Source organism: Triturus cristatus, chromosome 11, assembly GCF_964204655.1.
Source record: "Triturus cristatus chromosome 11, aTriCri1.1, whole genome shotgun sequence".
In the NCBI taxonomy this organism is placed as follows: domain Eukaryota; kingdom Metazoa; phylum Chordata; class Amphibia; order Caudata; family Salamandridae; genus Triturus; species Triturus cristatus.
This window is the reverse complement of record NC_140594.1, coordinates 555748299-555770743: the sequence shown is the minus strand read 5'-3', so window position 1 is coordinate 555770743 and position 22445 is coordinate 555748299. Positions and strand designations below refer to the sequence as shown.

The window sequence follows — 22445 nt, the reverse complement described above, 5'->3', positions numbered from 1 at the left end:
TATTTTCAGAACTCTTAAGCTGATATTTGGGGAAAAATGTCTTAATTTCCAAAATATATTTAAATCAGATATTCCATTGATAAATCAAGTGGCATAATGAGACTTTTTACAAATGATATTGTCTTGGTACCAGATGCATTACAGCTATGACTGTTATGTATTTTCCATGCAGTGGCCTACCATATTGATATCTGATTTTTTACAATACTGCTGGAAAGCATAACTGATAAACTAAGGTGATCACTGCGAGCAGTCTTGGGCATAGTGGCCACTAATATAATCTTGTCTGATGTGGTCAATATTTTTGATCCTTTCGTCTCCGACACTCTAGGAGCTTACGGGCCCTTCATCTAATACACAGCCGGATTCTTCGCGCTGTATCTGATTGGTAATTACCCAAATTCCCTCTCTAATACTGTTACTGCCTTTTTGTCTACATCACCTAATTATTGCTTGCGTAATTAATACCAGGTGCTTTCGTCCTCACCTTCACAAATCCCCCAAGGTCCTGATGAAGACCCCCCAATAAGGCTGAAATCACCTTTATGACTATAGGGGTTGAACCGTCAACATATTGTATTATGTATCAAACTTAAGTGCCAGAGATTTGTTTATCTGCACCTAATATGTTATGGTTTTTGTCTATATGCATTTGCCAAGTAATAGGCGGGATAGGTTCTACAATCCTTGGATGTATGTAAAACACATTACCATTCCCTTTCTTTACACCATCACGCAACCCTCCCTAAACACTCACCCCCTGCCCCTTTTCTAAGCACCAAATCTCATGATTATTGATTCATACAATTTTTATTTGTTTGATTGATTCATTGGTTTGTGATGCAAATTAAATCACAAGTACTCATTGACTTCTCGTGGTGATGGTTAAATCATTTTCTATGTATGCTTGAATTTGTTTCTTTCAAATTGGAATAGAATCGAACTCCACTGTGACCTTTCTCTTTATGTACCGTGGTCACTATTACAACATATAGCTCTTGATGAGTTCATTAAACATAAGTAGCTTTAATTACAGAAAAGGTTGGAAACGCCTGCTTTAGAGTCTCTGCACTCAAGCCTCTGGTTACCACATATGAGGTTAGCAGTACAGGGCACGATACATTGCAAACAATTCCAAAGCAGTTGAGTCCTTTTCTACGTTTTAGGAAGTGGAGCAGATATAACATGCGTCAGAACCCACAATGGGGTCCATGTGCATATTGATCTTTACGAGCCATATCTCTGACAGTTAAAGTTAAAATTTCCCATGTGTGAGGGCACCTACAGGACCGGGAACACCAACTGGATTCTAAGAGTAAATTACAAATTGAGATCCACTACCACTATAAATCATTCACTTTCCAGAGTCATATGGTTATAACAATTTCATTATCAGTATCCCCTCCCCAAGTTCACAGGCCCAGGCGCCAGGCCACGGACACGCAGACAAGACATCCTGGATTCTATTGGCCAACGGAAGGAGGCACTGTAAAGTTAAAGATAAGGGCAGGGTTCGGAATGGCGTGGTTTCACCTGTTCACTTGCATAGAAAGCATGTTTTTTTGTCTTTGATTTTTAGGTCAACTGTGCTATTGGTATCATATGACACCCCAGCAGTCTCAGTTCTTTGAGGCATCCTATAGGAAGATTTTCCAGTTATCTGAGTATTATGCTGTTCTTTCCTGGATCAAGAAAGCTTCTTTCCTTTCAGGGACAATTCAGCTCCATTGCTTCCAGGGGTTCATACTTGAACCTAAACTAAGTAAAAAGAACTGAAAACCACAGAAGGTTCCGCTCCAAACAGTGTGCTTGATCGAAGGTGGTACACAGAGTTCCCAGGATGCCAACACAATGTACCAAATACTGCCTATATGGGGCAATATGTTTCCCACTTTGGTGGGCAGGGTGAAGAACTGAGTGAACCTAAGTCATGCCTTTTTCAATCATTTGAGTCCTTCTCCAATCCTGAAGATACACATCTTTGAATTTCTCAAGCTTTCAATGCAGAGAGTCCAAAGTCATATAGTGAACTGGTCAATGGGTGGATGCGGGTTTTCTTCAGACGAGGTCTTGCATATTGTCATCACTGATAGTCCAAAGCCAGCATAACAGAAGCAAGGTTTTACCAGAGGCGGTGAAATCTACATCAAATAAAAGAAGGGAATGGAAAGGCTCCCCTCTCCCAAAGATAACACAAATATCTAGGAGAGAGCTCTGAGCACAGGAACCTGCTGGCTGCCCGATCCACAATGAAAAAAGCACAGCCTGCAAGAAGACCACCATCTTTTTGTCCGAAGTGGACAACACCATTCTGCATTGCCTTGTGAAACACAACAACACACAAACTGTACAGGCACTGTTCATGTGCAGACCACATGAGCAAATGCAGGTGATCCCACTCATGATCAAATATAGAGAATTGAAAAGAGCAAGGCCAACAGCCATTGTCTTCACAGGAGTTCGGGTAAAAAAGCCTAAGCCCCTGAACTAAAATTGTGATGTCCCCATCCCGACTCTCCTCATATCCTAAGGATAGGGGACGCTAATCACTTTCACTCGGGTTGGAGGTTCTCATTGGGTGACCTTCAGGAAGCAGAAGAAGGTCCAGAGGACAAGCACTAGATAATAAAAGTGCAGCACATCTGCGCACTCGTATATTGTTTAAATTACTAGAGGAAAAAAATAGGGTTGGCAGGGAAAAAATGTATAAGGTGTGGCAGCATGTCTCTTCCAAACCTTGCAACGTCTTTCCTCTGAAGAAGGTGTCCACCACTTTTTATATAAGAACTCAACCTTGAACATACCGTAGCCCAATATGTAAATAGCTCTTTTTTTTATTTATTTGTTTGCATTGCTAAAATGCTTTCTCGTAATTCACTGGCACACGTAATACTGCTGCAGCGTGAAGAGCAAAGCATAACAACAACACTGTAAGCTTCCTTCCTTCAATGCGAAGAGAGGGAAGCTGAAAGGGAACAGATCTCACCTACTAAGATGAGTTTAAAAGTACAGGACTTATAAGCAACCTAGGAGATGCAGTGTTTGCCTTGAACAGTGAAGCAAAACGCGTTTCTGGCAGAATGGATTGGGTTTAAAGGCTGAGAACAATGTCACTGGTTGGCATGTTAAAAACCAAGGACAGATCATTCAGAGAATTCTACCCCTAGAGAGTCATCTACCTGGCTTATAGAGGACAATCGATGGAAAGATTAAATTTTTGTTTGGTAACCTACTAGAGCCAGACTGAACCTTTAAAACGCCATGAAGCAACAACAGCGGTGGATTTAGACTGTCTCATATGGTTACGTACTGGCTGGCCCACCAACTAGCATATGCAACATTTTTGTTGCCTAATTGTAATAAAACACGCTCTATGGGTACATCTAGAGAGAGCTATTCTGCTCCTAGACAAAAGACTTGAGTTCTTTATCCTCAGTCCTGAAAATTATTATCAACTTAAATTCTATTGTTGATACTGCTACATGTGTATGGCACAAAGGCCATAACACTTCATGAGAGAAAGTACAGATCAATGCGAAAGCACGTATCTAGGGAAAATTAAGCCGCACTCACTGAAGGGAAAAAGATGTACTGGAGTGTGTGAGTGGGTAGGATTAAATAACAACAAACAACATGCTGAGAGTCAAAAACTGTTAAAAGCTTTGCTTGAAATTTCAGCTACCTCGACTGCTTGCAACAAACACTTAGTACGAGGATTCTGATGCAGAAACCTATTCCATACTTGAAAATTTGCAGAAATTGAGTGATCAAAGGTGGACACTCTCTACTCTCTACAGCATTCTCATGCGCCTCTGTTTCTGGAAACAGAAGGCCACTGACCTTGGCTTGTATTGAGGAAATGGTGATGGAGCAGGGTTTTTACTTTAAATCCGAATACCTGTTTCATTTTCGCACGTTATAATTAAAAGTACTACTGATTAATTATTAACTACTAAAGAGATGTTAAAGTCGTGTCTAAACCAACCTTATTAACACAAGAATTACACGTGGGAACGCTATTGCATGGCTAAAATAATAAGTGAACTAAATTGGTGAGCAATTGACGAATTAGAAGTTGCTTATGTGACATTATTGTGTTTTGCGCTTATAATTAATATGCATTAATGGCTTTTGATGTCGCAAATGGCTAGATAAATACACACACATAAGGGTATTAGCAGGGGAATAAACTGTATAATCATTTCTGTGCAGTAATTCTGTTTTATGTTCTATTTTGCTTAAGTTAACCAATCTGGCCTACCAGAAAATGGCTACCACCCGCAGCCTGCATTCGAGTTGATGGAAATTTTTGCAAGGAAGCTTCGCACTGCCTGTGACCTTGCCCACTCGACAAAACTGAAAAGCCATGATCATGACGACAAACCCAGGACGGATGCCAAGAGCCCCTGAACATGAGATTTGTTACAAAAAACTGAATACTGAACTTATGAACTGATGATCCCACAAATGGGATACAAATTATCTAAAAGAGACATCCGTAGAAGTATCGAATTAGTTATGGACATCTAATTTTTCTATTCATTATTTGGGACAATCTAAGTGTGAGAAAATCTTGCATAGTATCGCAAATGTACCAAGATTACATTATTTCCGCCATTCATCCGTTCTGAACAATAAATTGTAACATTACAGAATGTAAATTTTAGTATAAATATTAGTAGACTAGAGAAGTCTAGCGCCACTTCTTCCCGAACTGATGATCCGAGGTCCCTATGCTGACGGAGAGGACGGTGACTCTACATGACGGCTAGAAACCTTGATGGAATTACTGAGGACCGGGTTCTGACTTAGGATCTGACATTTAGACAGAATAGGTAAATATGAGAGAAATGAATTTGCATTTAATTGGCTTTTCTTACAATTTTAGATAAACAAATAATTCTGTTTGAATCTCTGTGTCGGGTGGTTATTTCTTGTTATGTTTATTGAATTTATTTGCGTATTCTATGAAATGATTTTCGTCAGATTTATAAGCAACTAGTAGATGCCATTGACCTCAAAGTACATGCAGATTGGATAGGTATCAGAAAGTGTTTCCCCTTATACATGGCACGGATAAGAGTGGTAGAATGAATGTTGGTGTAATGGGCCCCACCAGCGTGTGATGTGTGTGTGCGTGTGCGACTGTGAGATCACTCCGTCCGTGGAAGTAGAGGGGATTCGGAAGCTCCGATCTGCACCAATGGCACCTTCTTAAACTTCATGGCTCAGACCTGGGAAGATTTACTCAGGTACCATTTTAGGGTATTATGAGATGCATGTCTCCAAATCACTTATTTCAACATCCTACCATGGTTAACAGCCCATCAACAGTCACCTCACCGAAGTCAGCACTCAGAGTGTTGGTGATGTCTTCAACCAGGATAGGATATTGTATATATCTTATGGGAATGACAGGCTCTGACACTACTGGAAACAGATTTTGGCAGATATGGGAACCTGGTAGATGCAACGAAACCCCTCAATGTCAAAATCACGAAACTCCACAGCACAAGTGTCTTTACGGAAAACTGATCTCACACCAGGAGATGGGTTACCACTTCATTAGTGGTGGTCAATGTTAGAATACTGGAACACTGGAAAAACTTTAAAGTAACCACATACGAGATGTGGTTGCATCACGTTTGCCATGGCATTGTATGAACAGCTGATATACAGAATCAATGAAAATATGCCCCAAATTTGATGTAATATGAGAAAAGCTTCTAAATGCTTCTTGAATAAAAACCACCGTCTGTGTTTCACCAGTCCTTTTTGCCTCCAGATAAATTATACAGTGCACAATGTGGAGTGTTTCTGAAGTCCTGCTCCTACAAATCTTCTTATGTATGGTACAGGGTCGAATGTGAATGGTTTACAGGCTGCAATATAATATGAAGTCTACAACCTCATGAAATGTGAAGCCAGATATTCGTGAAATGGCCTGAACACCATTTACTGCCTCTAACCTCTGATTCTGAACATTTTATGACAGTACATTCTGGGGAGTTATTGTGAATGCATCGTTCAAGTTACGCCGAAGATCCCATGGCCAGTACACACCGAATTTTTACACTTTTATATGGACATATTTTTTACTGTTTTTCATATGACCTCTCATTATGTGGTTGGTAGAGTACATGAATACCCTGCTGGATATCCAGGTTTAATGGCTAACATTTCTTTGTTAAGCTGTATACTATTACAAATGTGGCATATGTGTCCATGAACAATCTGTTGCCAAAGAAGTTGTTTTCTCCTTTCATCCAAACGTATGGACTGCCAACTCACTCTTTGTACACGGTCTGCTACATCTACCTGGGTTGTTCTGAAGGATCTTTGATCTACAATGTGCTTGTTATTCTTTTCTATGTTGTGTATTTCAATTAAAAATATTTATCCAAATGGTTATTGGTCATCCTAGATATGATGGAATCAAGATATCTACGAAGTGTAACAGATTAAAGAAACTAAACCGGTTAATTATAAACATTAGAGAATGCCATAGACTACCCAATAATTCTTAATAAATCAATGTCCAATCAGTGTTTTTGCTTTTGAAGTGGAACAGTACTGTAATTCACACACAAATAAACAAAACACATAATATGGCAAATGTAACATATTTAAAAGAATACTACTCAAGCACCTTTTGAACTAAATATCTGTTGAAGAAGGTCTCTCGGGATTAAACAATGTAAGGCCCCTTCCTATCATATTTGTCAAGGAGTTTACAATGTTACTTGCTTCCTATGACATTGGTCGAGGGTTCTCAAAATGCAAAATCCCCTCCTATCGTATATGCTACAGTTCACAACTTAAAGCCATTTCCCATTGTATTTGAAACAGGGTTAGTAAGGTAAAAAAGGCATTCCATTGTTTAGGTCAAAGAGTTCACAACATGAGACTCCTCCTGTTTGAGTTGGAGGAATCTGGTTCTGGACCTTGGCTGTGAGAAGTTGCTAGGACACCACTGTGTTGACTGGAGTCTTCCAATGCAGGTGCTGTAGAGTTTCTGTATCCCAGACTCTAAACCTAGTGACCAAGTACTCATTTTAGCACTTGTTTTCTCAGGATAACAAGTACAAGGCTGACTCAGGAGGTGATGCGTGCTAGATACTTAGAACTCAGCAATGCACAATAAAACATTCAATAAGTCAATAGCCAACCACTGTTTTTTTGTAAATCCACTTCATATTGTATTTGTCAGATAGTGCACAGTGTAAAGCCCCGTCCTATCGCATTTGTCAGTGTGTTCAATAATGTAAAGCCCGTTCCTTTGGTATAGGGCAAGGAGTGCACAACGTATTATATTTCCAAAAGAATTTACAAAGTAAAATTCCTTCCTGTTCCCTTTTTCAGTGAGCTCCAAGTGTATAATGTCTTCCTATTGCATGAACTGGAGCGTTCACAAAGTGAAACTCCTTCCCATTGTATATGTCAGAGAGATCACAATTTAAAGCCCACTCCTATTGTATTTTTTACAGGGTTCACAATGAAAAACTCAAATCTATTACACCTGTTGGAGAATTCAAAATAAAAAGCCTCTTCGCATTTCATTTGTCACAGAGTTCACTGTGTAAAACTTCTTCCCATAGCATTTGTCAGACATTTCATAATTAAAATCTACTTTCTGTGTTTTTGGCAATGTCTTTACAATAAAAAAACCATTTACTAATGTATTTGTCAGAGGTCTCACAATGCAAAACCTCTTCTTATTGAACTGGGGAAATCTGGTTTGGGAGGTACCAGGGTAGTCGGATATTATTGGGCACAATTGTGTCAGTGGCAGATTTTTACTTCTGGGGTAATGGGACCTCTGTTCCCTGGAGGCTGAAACAAGGGGCCAACTGTCCCTTTTAGGGTAACGAGGCAGAGGAGTTCAAGAATGACTGAGGGATTGGATGTGGGCTGGGAACACAGAACTCAGAAATGCACAAAATAACTCTCAATAAATCAATGTCTAGCCAGTCCTTTTCTTTAAATGGAATAAATACTTTAATAAACATACATTTAAATATTATACGCTAATTGAAAATAATTACACAATTTCAGGTGGAAGTACAAATTGGGGGGGGGGTAGGCAGAATAATGAGCAGCAAGCCACATATCTTAAAAAAATATCACCGGTGGGATTAACTCTGTAAAACTGTCTGTTAGCTACAAGGTACAATACGACAAATTATGCACCAACAGGCTCTAACCCCCAAAACCAGCAATGTTTCTATTGGTCTACTGCAACACACAAGACTTTTCATAATCAACAAGGTAATGCTTTGGGGCTTGATTAAGTCATTCAAATATAAAATGAGAAGCATATTGCCTTTAGCATCACATTTGATAATCAATAAAACAAGGCTATTGCTTTTAAAATGAACATAAACGTAATCATGTGATCATTGCGTAAATGAACATAAACGTGATCATGTGATCGCTGCTTAAAGAGACCCAACAAACATATTAGGCAGATCCAAAGTAGAAATTGATATTAACATTAAGTCGCCCTCAGAAACACCCCAATTCACTCTGGTTGGATCTACAAGGGGATATGTGTATTAAACTTACTTGTATTGCATTTGATAGAGAGATCACAATGTAAAAACCTTCCAACTGAATTTGTCAGAAAATTCTGAATATAAAGCATTTTCCTATGGAGTATATCATGGTGTTCAGAAGGTAAAAAAACCTTTTTTCTCTGGAACTTTTCATAGTTTACAATATCTTTTTTTAAAACCTTTCTTTTGTATTTTGTCAGAGTTCACAATGCAAACCATTTCCTATTGCATTTATCAAAGAGCTCACAAATGATACCCCCTTCATATTGACAATTAATTTTCTCTGTATTTTACACAGAGTTTGCAAGGTAAAAAAGCTTTTTATTGTATTTTTCATAGAGTTCCCAATGGAAAGACCCTACTCATGGTATTTGCCAAGGCGCTGACAATATAAACCCCTTCCTAATGTATTTGTCAGAGGGTCCCTGAAATAAAACCCCTTCCTATTGTATTAGTTACAGGGGTTACACTATGCAAAGCCACTTGCTACTGCATCTGATTGGAGGTCTGCTTTAGCAATTTCCTAATGGGGTATGAGGAATGGAAATTCTGCTTTAGTGGGCTAATGTGCTTATGTTCCTGTCAAATGCTGATAGGGAAGAAAGGCATGTTTGGCAAAGTCCCTCTTATAGAACTGAACCTTAAAGCTCTTTTTCTGCTGATCACATACATTCAGGCAGACAGCTGCACTGTCAAGCCAGTCTTAAAAACAATGCAATTAAAATAGGAAAGCAGGTTTTTGCCAGAGGATCAATCAAACCAAAAACCTTTGCTTTAACACCGGGTATCAATACAACCTTAAAGGTCTAATGGCTTTAACATAAGCTAGTCAAAATAAATAAGGCCTACTGCCTTTATTGTACCTTTTCTTAATAAACAAATCAAATCTATAGTATCTGACATTACATATCAATGAACCAATAAGGCCTATAAACATGATCACTGTATTTGCTACAATACCAAGCAACATCCTACTGTTTTATGTCTACATATTCCCACAAGGCAACCTCAGACCTATACACATAATATTACAAATATGTACAAAATTACATTTGCATAAAATTAAATAATGCTTCCTGAAAGGGTTTAACAAGGTCTACCAGGCTGAAAATCTTATATCAAAGCAAAAATTGGTCAGAGGAGGTAATCAACACGAAAACCCTCGCCTAACACAGTTCTCGGCGAGATTCCATGTAACGAAATGCCCGTCTATGTGCTGGGGCAGAGTGTAATACCAATCCAACCTTAAAGACCTAATTATATTAACATAAATAAGTCTGCCCCACTGTTTTTGTCATAACTTTACATAATTCACATATTTTACCTAGAGCATCGGATATAACCTTGAACATTGACTTGTCACCATAATCAAATCAGGCATTTGGTATTGTGCATAAGTTTTCCCACAAGGAAAAACAAATACTGCAATAAAAGTACTCTTTTTAAGTGAAAGCGCACAATATTTTGCCCACTCAAAAGTCTATAAGGTGAAAATGCAACTGTGGGTGTTGCCACGCCTCTCTCAGTGCTGCTTCTTAAAAACTGTTTGTGGTGAACACACAAGGCACCCCTTGTCAAACCAGACTTGAAAAACGATATGTCGAGCCTTTGTTTATTTACAAACGACTCAGGCAACACACTTGCTTGTAGTAACTTTATGCTGGGTTCGCTCCTCAGTCAGAGAAAAGAGCTCGCAATATTATGTAAACGAATGAACAAATTGAGCAATTTAAAAGCTATTGAGCAATTTAAAAGCTGGCAGGTGTAGAGATTATATCCTATGCCCTTCCGCTTTTATTTGTCTAGTACTTTTAGATTACTCCTGTAACCACGTCTAAAAATAAATGTTCGCGCGCTCCAATTGGGAGCAGAGCAGATAGAGGAAGTCAGGCATTTGCAGCGCTCTCAAGATTTGTGCCACGGCCAACTTCAGGGCTGGCCTCCAGTTTCGTGCCCCCAACTGGTTAGGTCTCGCCTGACCCAGCGCATGCGCTGGTCTGGCGAGACTTATTGAGAGGGCTCCAAAAAGTGCTACCAGGCCAGCCTAGGGCTACAGTGCATGTGCGCGGGCGCGCGCGCCACTTTTACCGCGATTACTTTCACTTTAGCGACCGCACGGCTGCTTTGATGTTTGATCGCGATCCCGATCACTTTCACTTTTGCGTTTGATCGCGATCACTTTCACTTTTGCGGCGCACGGCCGCTTGGCATAGCCAATAGGTTTCGCTTTTGGGACCTTATAAGTGTTTAGTTATGCAACTGTTGCATGGCTAAACACTTATAAGGTCCCAAAGGCGAGACCTATTGGCTATGCCAATGCTTGTTTTTTGCTGCTGTTTAGAGAACTAGCTGAATTCGTGGTGTCAGAAACTAATGTTGACTTTTACTTGCGCCAACTAAACTTTCTTCCAGATGGCAGCCAGTGTGTGTTTTTCGAATTCATTCACTCAAATGTCTTTTTTCTAGAATTACATGTTTGGTCATACTCAAACTACATTATGAAATACAATGTTAAATGTTTATTAAATAGTCCTATATTTTGTTATCAATTTGAAAGTATAAGGGTGGAACATATGCATGCATGCATCGATAAAGATGCCAAACTTAGTCCTCCCATCTGAAAGTGATGGCCACTACATCATGCGTCAGGAGGAGGTCATTTCTTCAAATCCTCTTATGAACACTGGACCCAAAAACATGGGCATCACAGTAAACATGTGATCCTCTCACATCTTTGCAAATCTTACCATGGAAGACAGCCCTGAAGATATAAATGCAAATCTTCACACAAATGCAAAAACATTGTCAAGGGTTCTGCCCCCTAGTCACCTCCCCACCACCCGCACTTCATTTGCATAAAAAAATGAATGAATACAAATAACTGGAGGATCCAAAAGATTTTCTTAGAACACTGCTGGTGCTGTTGAATACCGGGGGTTGCTGAATATCAAGGATGTTGGCCTTCATTCCACCTCATGCCACTTTCTTCCACCACCCTACACTTCTTGTCTTTCTCCCACACTTACAATTCATTTTTCTCCCCTGATTTCTCCATTGGTAATTAGTTCCTTATTGCTCGTTTCCTCTTTCGTTCTCTCTTTTCTGCCTTGTTCTCTCTTGCTCTTGGTCAAAGGCTGATGAGGGAAAATAAGTCCTGGCACCGCAACCACCTGTACAAATTAAGCAGTGTGACCTTGAACTATTCACCCAACTCGTTCTTAGATACCTAATATTTTTTTTAACATTCAGCTTTCAACAGGTAGTCAAGGTTTTTCTGAGACCTTCTGCTGTCAGCACTATATAGACATATAATGCAACCGCACACAAGGCGCCACAAAACATGCAATTCCAACCAGAATGTAAACTTCTACAAACCATGACCAAATGCCAATAATGTAAACAAAACAGTATGCCAAATGCAAGTTGGCAGAACACGTAAGTGCATTCATAGTGGGTTGGTTGCGGACTTTCGTGAGCTAATGTAGAGCAAACTGCATGGGGGTGAAAGGAAGAGCATTGCACTTGCAGGGCGATTAGATGGTAAAATGATGCCCAGAAAACATTATTAGCCTTGAATAAAAGGTATCTTAATTTGATGTCTGAGTAAATGGAGTAAACGGGGTAAATGGGGCAGGGGGTCGGATGGGGCGGATAGGCAGAGTAAATTTAATGAAAGTTAGCGAGCAGTGGACGTTCTGTCTTAATAACTGTCTGCATGCTTTGGCATTACCAGATTGTCTATAAACACTGTAGTATTTGGGGAGCTGAGAGACACTTCCCTAACAAAGGTACTGGCATCCAAAACCCATTAATAGATTTTTGGAAAGAATGCATTTTTCACATACCCAACTTTGTGATGTAGAAACCAGAGGGGATGCCACTGAGCTGAATGCTAGTTTTGACATTTAGGTAAAGACCTCAATTTGTCAGAGCAAATCCACGTTTCACAGGAGTCACCTGATCAATATTTTGGAAGTCTACAAGAAACTCTGAATGTAACAACTCAAGCCCACAAAGGAGTGATTTAGCAGTCACACCTGTAAAACACCCAGCCTCAGTGTCGGAAGATTAGTTATCATAAAAATGTCAAATTAAGAAGAGGGTTTTGTTTTTATAATTTTGATGTTTCCAGTGGCCTATGCTTTGCTCTACCTGCACCAGGACAAGGGTATTACTTTAACACTGGTCAATAAAAAAATTATTCTTAGATTCCCAACTGCAGGTTGTTCTTCCGAGTTATTGCCAGGTGAGTCTCTGTTTTCTGGAGAATGGTAGATTATTCTAGGATCGCGAAGAAATGGTGCACTGCACAAGTTTTATACTGCGAAAGGCCTTGTTCAGGAACTGAATCTGGCTATACTCAAGGACTGAGGAAGAGGTGAAGAAACGCTGGCGGAAATTCAAGGTGTCACAGGTCAAAACATCTGGCCAAAAGCAGGTAAGAAAACCATAGAATGTAACATGACAACACCGTTCGACCAAATGATGCACCAAACTGATGTTAAGACAATGGTTTTCTAGTATGTGTCACTCTACCACAATTTACCACTCATAAAAGTTGTGATGAAGTCCTATTGAAATGGTGCCTCCAATAAAAATAGATAGCCACAGCACTGGCATTTGGTGGACACCAGTCAATTTTTGGTTCCTCTAAATATTCTTGAGCCAGAAGAGGGTTTCACACTAGCTCAAGTGAACCTTCTGTACTCTCATTATTCATCTGTTACATATTTTATGGTTGTTGCATTTATAAGCTGCAGACTGAAAATGTCAATAAAAAAATGTATATTTAATTTCATAATTTGTTTCACTGTGTTCAGTGGGGTTTTGAAGGCATCATTAGGTTCTAGGGTTGACTCAGATGTCTCTGTCTTCAAGTCCATTACAATTGGCTTCTGCTTATGCATTATATATGACCTTGAAACATCCTGTGCAATTTTAAAACAATCATAAATGCAGTCTGTTTTGCACCAATTATGTAAGGAAGGACAGCTTTACACACATTTGTCCCTTTTGCCAGTTTCTTCTGGGGAGTTTTTGAAAACATGTTGGCTATCATGGACCCTGCTGCTCATGACACTTCCTAATTTCTGCAGTCAACCTACTATCCCTAATTTGTGAGTTTCTGCAGTGATGTATTTCTGCTTCCAAAAACTGTCAATTAATATGATTTGAAATAACTGATTAGTGCAGATGACTGATCACATTCAGGTAAGACTGTGCACTTTAATTATACAGTCTGGTAGAATACAATATGAATTTGCCAAAGTTCAGACCAAGGTTTTCAGTCTACCGGGCTACAAAAATGACAGGAAAAGCAATGACAACATGAAAAGATTGATTGGCCTGGCATGAGAACCAAGGTCACCCTTCTGAACACGAGCAACAAGTGAAACAGGATGTACTTCCTGTATGCAGAAGCACATTCTGCACATTCTGCAGTATACTAAGTTATTGCAAGTTACACACATTGCATCAGGAAAGTAACAGGTCCCGCTACCCCAGTGGATAAAGAGTGCGAACCGTGTCAGTGTGAACTGTCTGCTGTTGAAATATTCCATTTATTGAGTGAATGACTTCAGGCCATGGTTTAAGCCTACTTTTTGGGTGAGGCCTACAATGAAACTATAAGCTCCACTTTTGATAGACAAACCTCATGCATTTTCAATGCAGTTGCCTGTGAGCAACTGCTGTCAATCGGCCCCTTGTCCATTCTGGTCTACCTCTAAGACTGCCCCAAGAGTACAGTCTTTTTCCCCCCTCAGGCACCGTCATTGGGAAGGGTCCTGATCAAATCCATTTAGTGCTTCCATAAAGGGAGTGCTTTAAATGGAAAAAATAAGTGCAAATACTCACCAAATTGAGATTTGGGCTAGGAGGCGGGGTTAGGGGGTGGGCAGGGCTATGGGGGTGGGGCTACAGATAGTGCTAAGGGATCGGGCCACAGGCACACGTTTAATTTGATTGAGATTTAATTTGTGTGCAGATATGTACACTGCAGACAACACTCTCTCATGCAAGAACACACAGAGGGACATAGAAGCACTTGTGCATGCAGATAGGGTATTTAGTTCATGTGCACCAACAATAAACTGTACTAAAGGCAACAATTACCTCGAACGAGCGGATGAACGTGGAGGGCTGGCCATTAATTAAAATCATTCATAAAACCTCATGACCGAATGCAACTCTTCATTTAAGATTTCGTTTCATTGGCGCTTTATTTTAGAAATTGTTTCAAAGTCACTAAGAAAGAAGTTCACTAACCTTTATTTTCTAATGTCAAATATTTACTTTTAATTGAATGTAAACCCCTTCTTAAATTGTTTCCAGTGTAATAGCGCCTTGGGCCTCGCAAGCATTGGGAAAGTGCTATAGAAATCAGACATATATAACACAATATCACTAACTTTCTTGCTCAATTACATTTCAAAGGAAAGGTATGTATATTATTTCTCCTTTTTATAAGTTAAGCTCTTACAAGGTACGGCTGCAGTGTGTTTATCAGTAGGGAGAGGGGCGAGATGCAAATTATGCCTTTCATCTGTCCCCCACCAAGTCTTTTACACCTTGCAAATGGGTTGAAGAGAGCTCGACTGCACGGGGCACAAGAAGAAATGTAAAATTACAACAGAGCTTCCTCCACTTTTCCAAGGTGTTTGGATGGCCCACAAAGCACAACAGCCCAGCGTGCAGGTCTGCTGAAAGAATCCTGTGTGTCCAGGAGGCTGCAGCAGCCCAGGCTAGAGAGCACGGCGGGGGGGAGGGCGTTGCTCAATTAGCAGATGTTAAGGGGAGATTAGCACTTGAGTGCTTCACAAAACGGACCGGCTCGTCGGCTGTGTGTCACGCTTCTTCTTTTAAATGCCAAATTGCACTGAGTTGGCTTGCTGCCCCGTGAGTACCGGTACTCTCTTTGGACAAGGAGAAGTTCCGGTACTCAAGTGCAGAAAATTTAGAAGTGCCGGTACTCAGTACCGGTGAGTACCGGCCCATTTAAAGCACTGTATAAAGGGCATCTGATGGTATGTTCGATTGCCCTGTGAGAACCTCAGAAGTTACGGCACTTGCACTAACTGGTTCTGATTCTAATGCATTCAGCAAGTTATCGTAGTAAAACAGCGCTTGGAATGGTGGGATTTTTGAACACTCACATATACTTACAATGTTAAAACTGAAATTATAAGTCGAAGAAGGCAATACTCAGTTCACTACGAGCTGCAATTGGAGGATGGTGTCACAAATAACACAGGGCCACCTAATTGATATGTACGGTCACGTTTACTACTGCATCATATCCCTTTTGAAGCTAAGGGAGCAGTGCTTAATTTGTGCCAGTGGTTGCATATAAGCAGACTAACTCATTTTTAGGGCCGGAGACCTATTTTTCCAATATCAAACTGACTCGGAGCAGGATGCAGAAAGCAAAAGAGAGAGAACAAAGGAATAAGGCAAAGATATGAAAACGGGGAAAAAGCAGAGATAAGAACAAACAAGAAAAAAGTGAGATAAATATGCAGGTAGTATAGGGTGGTGGAACAGGCATGAGCAGAAATCAAAAGTCTTTTATTTGGCATGCCTGGCATTTGGTAGCCTCGTAAAAAAACGTTGGGTCTTAGCAGTTATGTTTTTACAAAATAAGCATTGAGAAGGTGTTCACAAAGCATGGGGTTAATACTATGTAAAGTTTCACTGTGGGTAATAAAATAATTCACTGACAATCGTGATTCCTTCTTATTTTATTTTTTTACAAATGTGCTTTATAAACTAACATAATGTGATATTAAATGTATCTGAGGGAGAAGTGAAGTAAGAGTTTAAACAGGGGCGACTATTTCTCAACCCAGAAGTAGTCGCATGTCAGTTATGGGACAAGTTGATCCACTAATTGCTATTTAATTAGCATCACGTTTAATCTGTCACATGCAGTTTTAAGATGTGTTCTATTAACACCGGCCTGAAAATACATGATTGCTACAAAAAAATGCAAAACACAGAAAGGCTGTACATTTCACGCGTGTTAGCTCTACAAATAGTAAATGATGTGGCAGAAGGGAACCAAATGTTTTACAATTATTTATAGCCGCTTGCATTCATTGAAAAATATCGCAGGTAAGTAACATCTGCAGATCTTCTACCACGCCGGCGCTACTGATCAATAGCGAAAGCACACGTCGTATATGGTGCAGAAAATAAGTCACTCTATGGTGTTTCGGGGAATTAATACCACTGTACATACCACTGCAGAATTTTGCATTTGACATTTAAAACCTTAACTTCAGAAATAGTTGATACAGCCGCAGGCAACTTTTTAATACTGTGCACATGTTAACAAACGTCCAGTGTACTTTATAAAGGCATACACAGTCAGCATCTCCCCCAAGAGTGGACTATGAGTGGATCTCTCCAAGTGTATCCATCTCTGAGGTGGGCGGGTTAGGAGGGAGAAGCATCATTGGGCACACTCACCGTAAACCATGGCCCCTCCCGTCTCGTGCAAGAAGCGAAAGCGGTGGTTTTTGAAGAGCCATATGGTGAGGATGGTTAGAATAAGCAAAAAGTTGAAAACCAGCAGCTCCAACGCACCCTGGTGAAAAGCCTGTGACCCGCCTTGGGAAGATGGGGAGGTCTGTGACTGTCCCATGCCCCTTGTTTAGTGCTGCTGCAAAACCCACAGCGCTCACCAGCCTCGCATATACGTGCGATGCAAGCTGTACGGACTGCTGCTTCCTTGTGGTCCCGCTGCAGATACACAGTTGTACACTTGTATGCTGGGAAATGTAGTCCAGCCAACAAGCATGCAGGGACGGTGTTGTGACAAATTCAAGTCCCCGTGAGAATCCGTTCCCGAGCACCCACAGCGCATGCGTACACGTGTGATCTAGAAGGGCGTGCTTCCTTACAACGCATGCGTCTTGAGCCGGTGAGCCCGCGCGCAGTCCGCTGGATGTCTGTTCTAAGGTGGAGGGCACCAGAGCATCATTGAAGATGCGCATCCATAAAAGAGACAGAAGGTAATTGAAGAAACGAAATGTCTGTTGTCAGAAGCACCGAACACGATACCCCTTGCTCCGGTAGGCACAGCAAGACACCGCAAACTTCAAGAACGAGGCTTTCAGTTTTCAATTTCAGGACAAAGATACATCTGAGCACCGGATGTTTGTTTGTTTGTAAGTGACATTAACAACGGCGCACAGCAGGGAGAGATGATGAGAGGGAGAGAAATAGCGAGCTAAAGCCAAGGAGAGACAGGCAGGGCCAGATAAAGCAAGAGACTGAAAGACATTGAGCCAAAAGGAGAGAAAGTAAAGACACGACTAGAGCAAGCATCGTGCAATTTAAAAAAAACACCCACAAGCCAGTTATAGCAGAAAAGGGCACTTTATTAGGACAGGCTTGTAGGTCAACAGCATTTCTTTATCTGCAATTTATAAACAGTAACTTTGTTAATATATAATCCAAAAGCTGACCCCCATCCCTTAAAACCCCAACCTTTGCAACATATCCTCCAAACAAACTCCCCATACCCCACAAGGTCATTCATTCAATTTACACCCATCCTTCACATTATCCAATCTCTCTCTCTGTTTCTCAATCCAAAGTACCATCCTCGCCCAAAGAATTCCCCTTCGCCTTGTTCAATCTCCTTCAAGCTCCTCTTCCCTTCCCCTGGGTGTCCCTCCCCCTCTCCCGAGGGGTGGGTGTGCCTGCACTTGATTATCCACCCCCCAATTTACTGCCCCAGGGAAAATACAAATTGTCCTACTCTGGCATGGAGACGATCTACCAAACCAGCCCGAATACCTCAGTGGCACAACTCTAAAAAATAAAAGAAAGGGTGGGTGGGAAGGCTCGCCAAAACCGCTACACAACTCCTCCCTCAACTGGCAAACGGCAGCAGCAAGAGGAGATAGCATCCTCTCCTCCGCATCTAAAATGCCCCCTGCTTCTAGACCCAGCCCCCTTCCTAACTCACTACCTATCCCTATCAATTTGTCTTGTGGCATATGCCACCTTTAGAAAGTCACCTGGGTGAGACCGGCTAACGCCGTGCTCCTCCCAGGCACCCTCATTGTGCAATAAAAAACACCCTCCTAAAAGCCTGTTATAGCAGAAAAGGCTACTTTATTAGGAGAGGCTTGTAGAGCAACAGCATTTCTATATATACAACTTCATGCATAATCCAAAAGCTGACATCACCCCTTCCCTAAGACCCCAACTTATGCAACATACCCCCCAAACAAACACACCAAACCCTGCAAGGTCATTAATTCCACTTACACCTATCCTTCAACTTATCCAATCTCTCTCTCACCCAAATCCTCCTCACCAAAAGCACTCCCCTTCACCTTGCTGAGTCTCCCCTAAGCTCCTCTTCCCTTCGGTCCCCCCACCTCTCCTCTGAGGGGTTGGATGCCCCCGCACCTGACTCTACACCCCCCAAGTTACTGAAACCCAGGAAAACCCTGAAAGGTCTTTTCCTGCCCCACCCAAAAACAAACCAGACTCAAACTCAACCGCACCAGTGTGAGAAGTTGGCCTGGTATATGCTGTCCACTAGTTATAGTGGGCACCTTGCACCATTCCAAACAACCCCTCATTGATGATAGGTTAAATACAACCTTTATTAAAAGCTATCCTAGTGGTAGCAATGGAGAGCAACCTTCAGGCTAAGTCTTGAAGGAATGTAAAGCAGCTTGTTTTAGCAGTCTATAATCTCCTGAATGGCTAAATGAAAGGAAACCACACCAGGCATATATATAAAATATATGTATTTATTACTAAACACACCCCTCTAGTCTCTTTATGAGGCTAGAGGCAAAAGCACATAAGTTACACTTCAAATAAACAGTAAAGTAGCACAAAATACATGTTAGGCCCTAGGGGCGAGCCAAATCATATACTAAAATAGTGGTATAAGAACCACAACTTAACTAGACACAAGGCCTAGAGCCTGTAGAATCGCTGGGACCCCACGGAACCACCCAAGGTAGTGACACAGGGGACCCACGGGGGCCGTGTGCAGTGTGAGAACACAGCGGCGAGCTCCCGTTAGTTTCTATGGGGATTGTAGCGGTTAGATTTTTAAAGATTAAGGACACTTAGAGATGGATTAGGACCAAACACTTTTGGACTTAGACAGTTCTAGGGTCAACACCCACAGGAGCACCGGAGTACTCGAGTTACCTCACCAAGGGAAGCCTGGTGCATAGGTGTCAAATGGTGTTAGGTCGCGTCATCGTTTTCAATGGAAGCTGGCGAAGAAGTGCTGCTGCCAGGAAGATGCGAAGTGTCCGAAGAAATCCAAGCCTGGATCGAAGATGTGAAGAACCTGAAAGCAGAGGAGACAGAGTCTGGGTCACTTGCTAGTGACCAGGGGCACAATAGACGAACGCCCACCGATGTCGTCTGTTTCAGGTGAAGAATGTGAAGCTTGACTCTTCAGCCACGAGGAGCAGGAGGCGTCGAGGACGACCAGTAGCTGGATTCGAGCTGTCCCATGAAGGATGTCGAGTGTTGCAGCGTGGGTGCCCGGATTGGATACAACAAGCCTTGGCAACAGCAATCCACGTAGGAAGGAGAAAGATGCTTCGGTGCAGACTAGCAAGGTCTGAGGGACTCACCACGCGGTGGGGAGTCAGGGCACGTCTGGAGCAACCAGGGATGCCCAAGGAAAATCAGAGTTGCCTTCACAGGGACCCACCAGTCGAAGGACCAGGGATCGTGAAGGAGCCTTGAATGGAAATGCAAGAAGCGGGCTCACGAAACACTCGTGGAGTGTAGGCCCATAATCTTCGGTGCAAAAGGTGCTCGGGGCTTGGGCTACAAGTAACCCAAAGCACAACTTCAAGAGATGTCGAAAAGTCAATGCACTTGAAAATGTGCACAGTGTCCAGGAGTTCCGGTTCCACGTCACTCACAAGGGCTGCAGGTCTCAGCTTTGCTGGGGACTTGGGTCAGCCTCTGAGAAGCCTGGAAATCCTCTTCCTGGGTTGCAGATACTTAGGAGTCCCTCGGGAGCTTCGGAGATGCAGACCGGTAATTACCTCGTTGGTGCCTGCCAAGCAGGGGAGTCACTCCTTGACCCCAAGGGAGATTTCTTCAGTCCTCTAGTCTTGAGTAGAGCATCGAAGTTCAAGGATTCAGTTGCAGAGTTTCGTCCAGGGATATCTAAAGTCCTGTTGCCAGGGGTTCCTACTTTATACCCAAGGAAGGGGTTGGACTAACTCAGGGGACCCACCTATGGGAGGGTTTGGAAAGAGGGGTGGCTCGACCCATTTCCTTTGTCCAGTTTCACGCCAGAGCAGGGGCTGGTAGCCCCTGTACCAGTTTGAGCTGGACTATGCACAGGGACACCAAACGTGCCCCCAGTGCAGGACTTCAAAGCACTCGCAGAGTGCAGCCACCCAGCCCCAATACACTAAAGCCTGTCTGGGAGGTGGTGACACCTCCCTGTGACAGGACACTTATTGTCCAGGCCTCCCCTGCCGTAGTTTCGGTCAGCAGCAGGAGGCCAGACTCGTGTCTGTGGCTGCAGCATCCATTTTGTAATGCCAGGGCTCTTTTAAGTTGGTACCGAGTATACCGGTGCTGTTATGTCTCTCCCTCTAGATGGGTGGGATCATACTCCCACACCAGTTACTGGTGTGGGAGTATGATTCCAAGGTGTTTGACACCAAACACGACATGTTTCCGTGCAGCCAGTCCAAAGTTAGCATTTACCGTTTGGTTATAATGCACTTAAGAGTATATGGTCAGGCTGCATCACAGACAACCCCGGAGAAGAGATTCCGAAGGCTGCAGAGAGCTCAGCTCATGCCTGGGCACCCTCTCACACAAAACCAAGCACCCTGCCCTCAGGATTGATAAGGCCTGCCATAGGGGTAACTGATAGGTGTCTATGTACAGTGATAGGTGAGCTATGTGAACCTATATCTCAGTAAGAGGTGCATGCACCACCTTACCCAGGCAACAGTAGCAGACCTGTGGTGTCATTTTGGAGGGATTTCCAGGGGTGGCATAATACATGCTTCATCCCCTAGTAGGCCTCTGGGGTACCTATGCCCTTGGTACATAGTATACCATATACTAGGGACTTATAAGGGCACCTCAGAATCCAATCTGTTATGTACTCAGGGTACATGGAATCAATTTAGAGAGGAAGCAGCTAGGCTGGGGTCCTGAATAGCAGGGCCCCAGCCAAACTAAAGTCGAAAAACAGTGTTACAGCAGCAAAAAGTGGGGGTAACCATATGAACAGATCCTACTCTCCTACAACCAGGGCTTCTCATTCCACATTCACGTCAGCAGTTCCCGCAACTCCATCAAATAGAATGCATACCCAAACTTTGGGAAATGCACCCGTATGCCCAAAACAGATGCCTCTCTTCTTCCATAATATTCAAATGAGTCAGCACCGTAATCCCAATGGACTGATAGAATACTCTCATGGCCCTGTTCAGTTTCCGTCTAGGTTTGTCCACCACTGCATGTTTCACTGCACCCCTCCATTTCCTTTAGGGCACAAATTCAGTCCATACCATATTGGTCCCTGACCATAACTTTCTAACCAACTGTAAATCTTCCTTCATCTGCTTCAGCAGCGTGAGACATGATAATGGCACCTTATCTTTTCCCCTCAGATGAATAAGCAGCATATCTGGGTAACTCTGCTCACAAAGGAAGTAAACCTCCCCAGGGCATTCCGCTCTTGCCCCATCAGCAAACTTCATGCAGACTTCTAGCAAGTCCAAGGCCTCTGCCATTCCGCTGCTGATTGGAAAACTGCAAAGTCCATCTGGCAAACAAATTTTCTTTAATCCAGGTCATTTTTGCAGCAGTAGGTCCAGGAACACAACCTACAAAGAAATGAGAAAGAAGTATCAAACA

General features: G+C 42.2%; 1 protein-coding gene across 1 annotated transcript in view; it reads right to left on the bottom strand.

Annotated features, from left to right (window-relative positions):
* SLC9A9 (solute carrier family 9 member A9) overlaps positions 1-17397 on the bottom strand; it is a 2902095-nt gene extending 2884698 nt beyond the window's left edge. The window contains exon 1 of the mRNA XM_085633573.1: positions 17025-17397. Coding sequence (XP_085489699.1) covers positions 17025-17199 — 175 coding nt within the window. The 5' untranslated portion in view covers positions 17200-17397. The remainder of the gene's footprint in view (positions 1-17024) is intronic.
* Positions 17398-22445: the final 5048 nt, after the last annotated feature.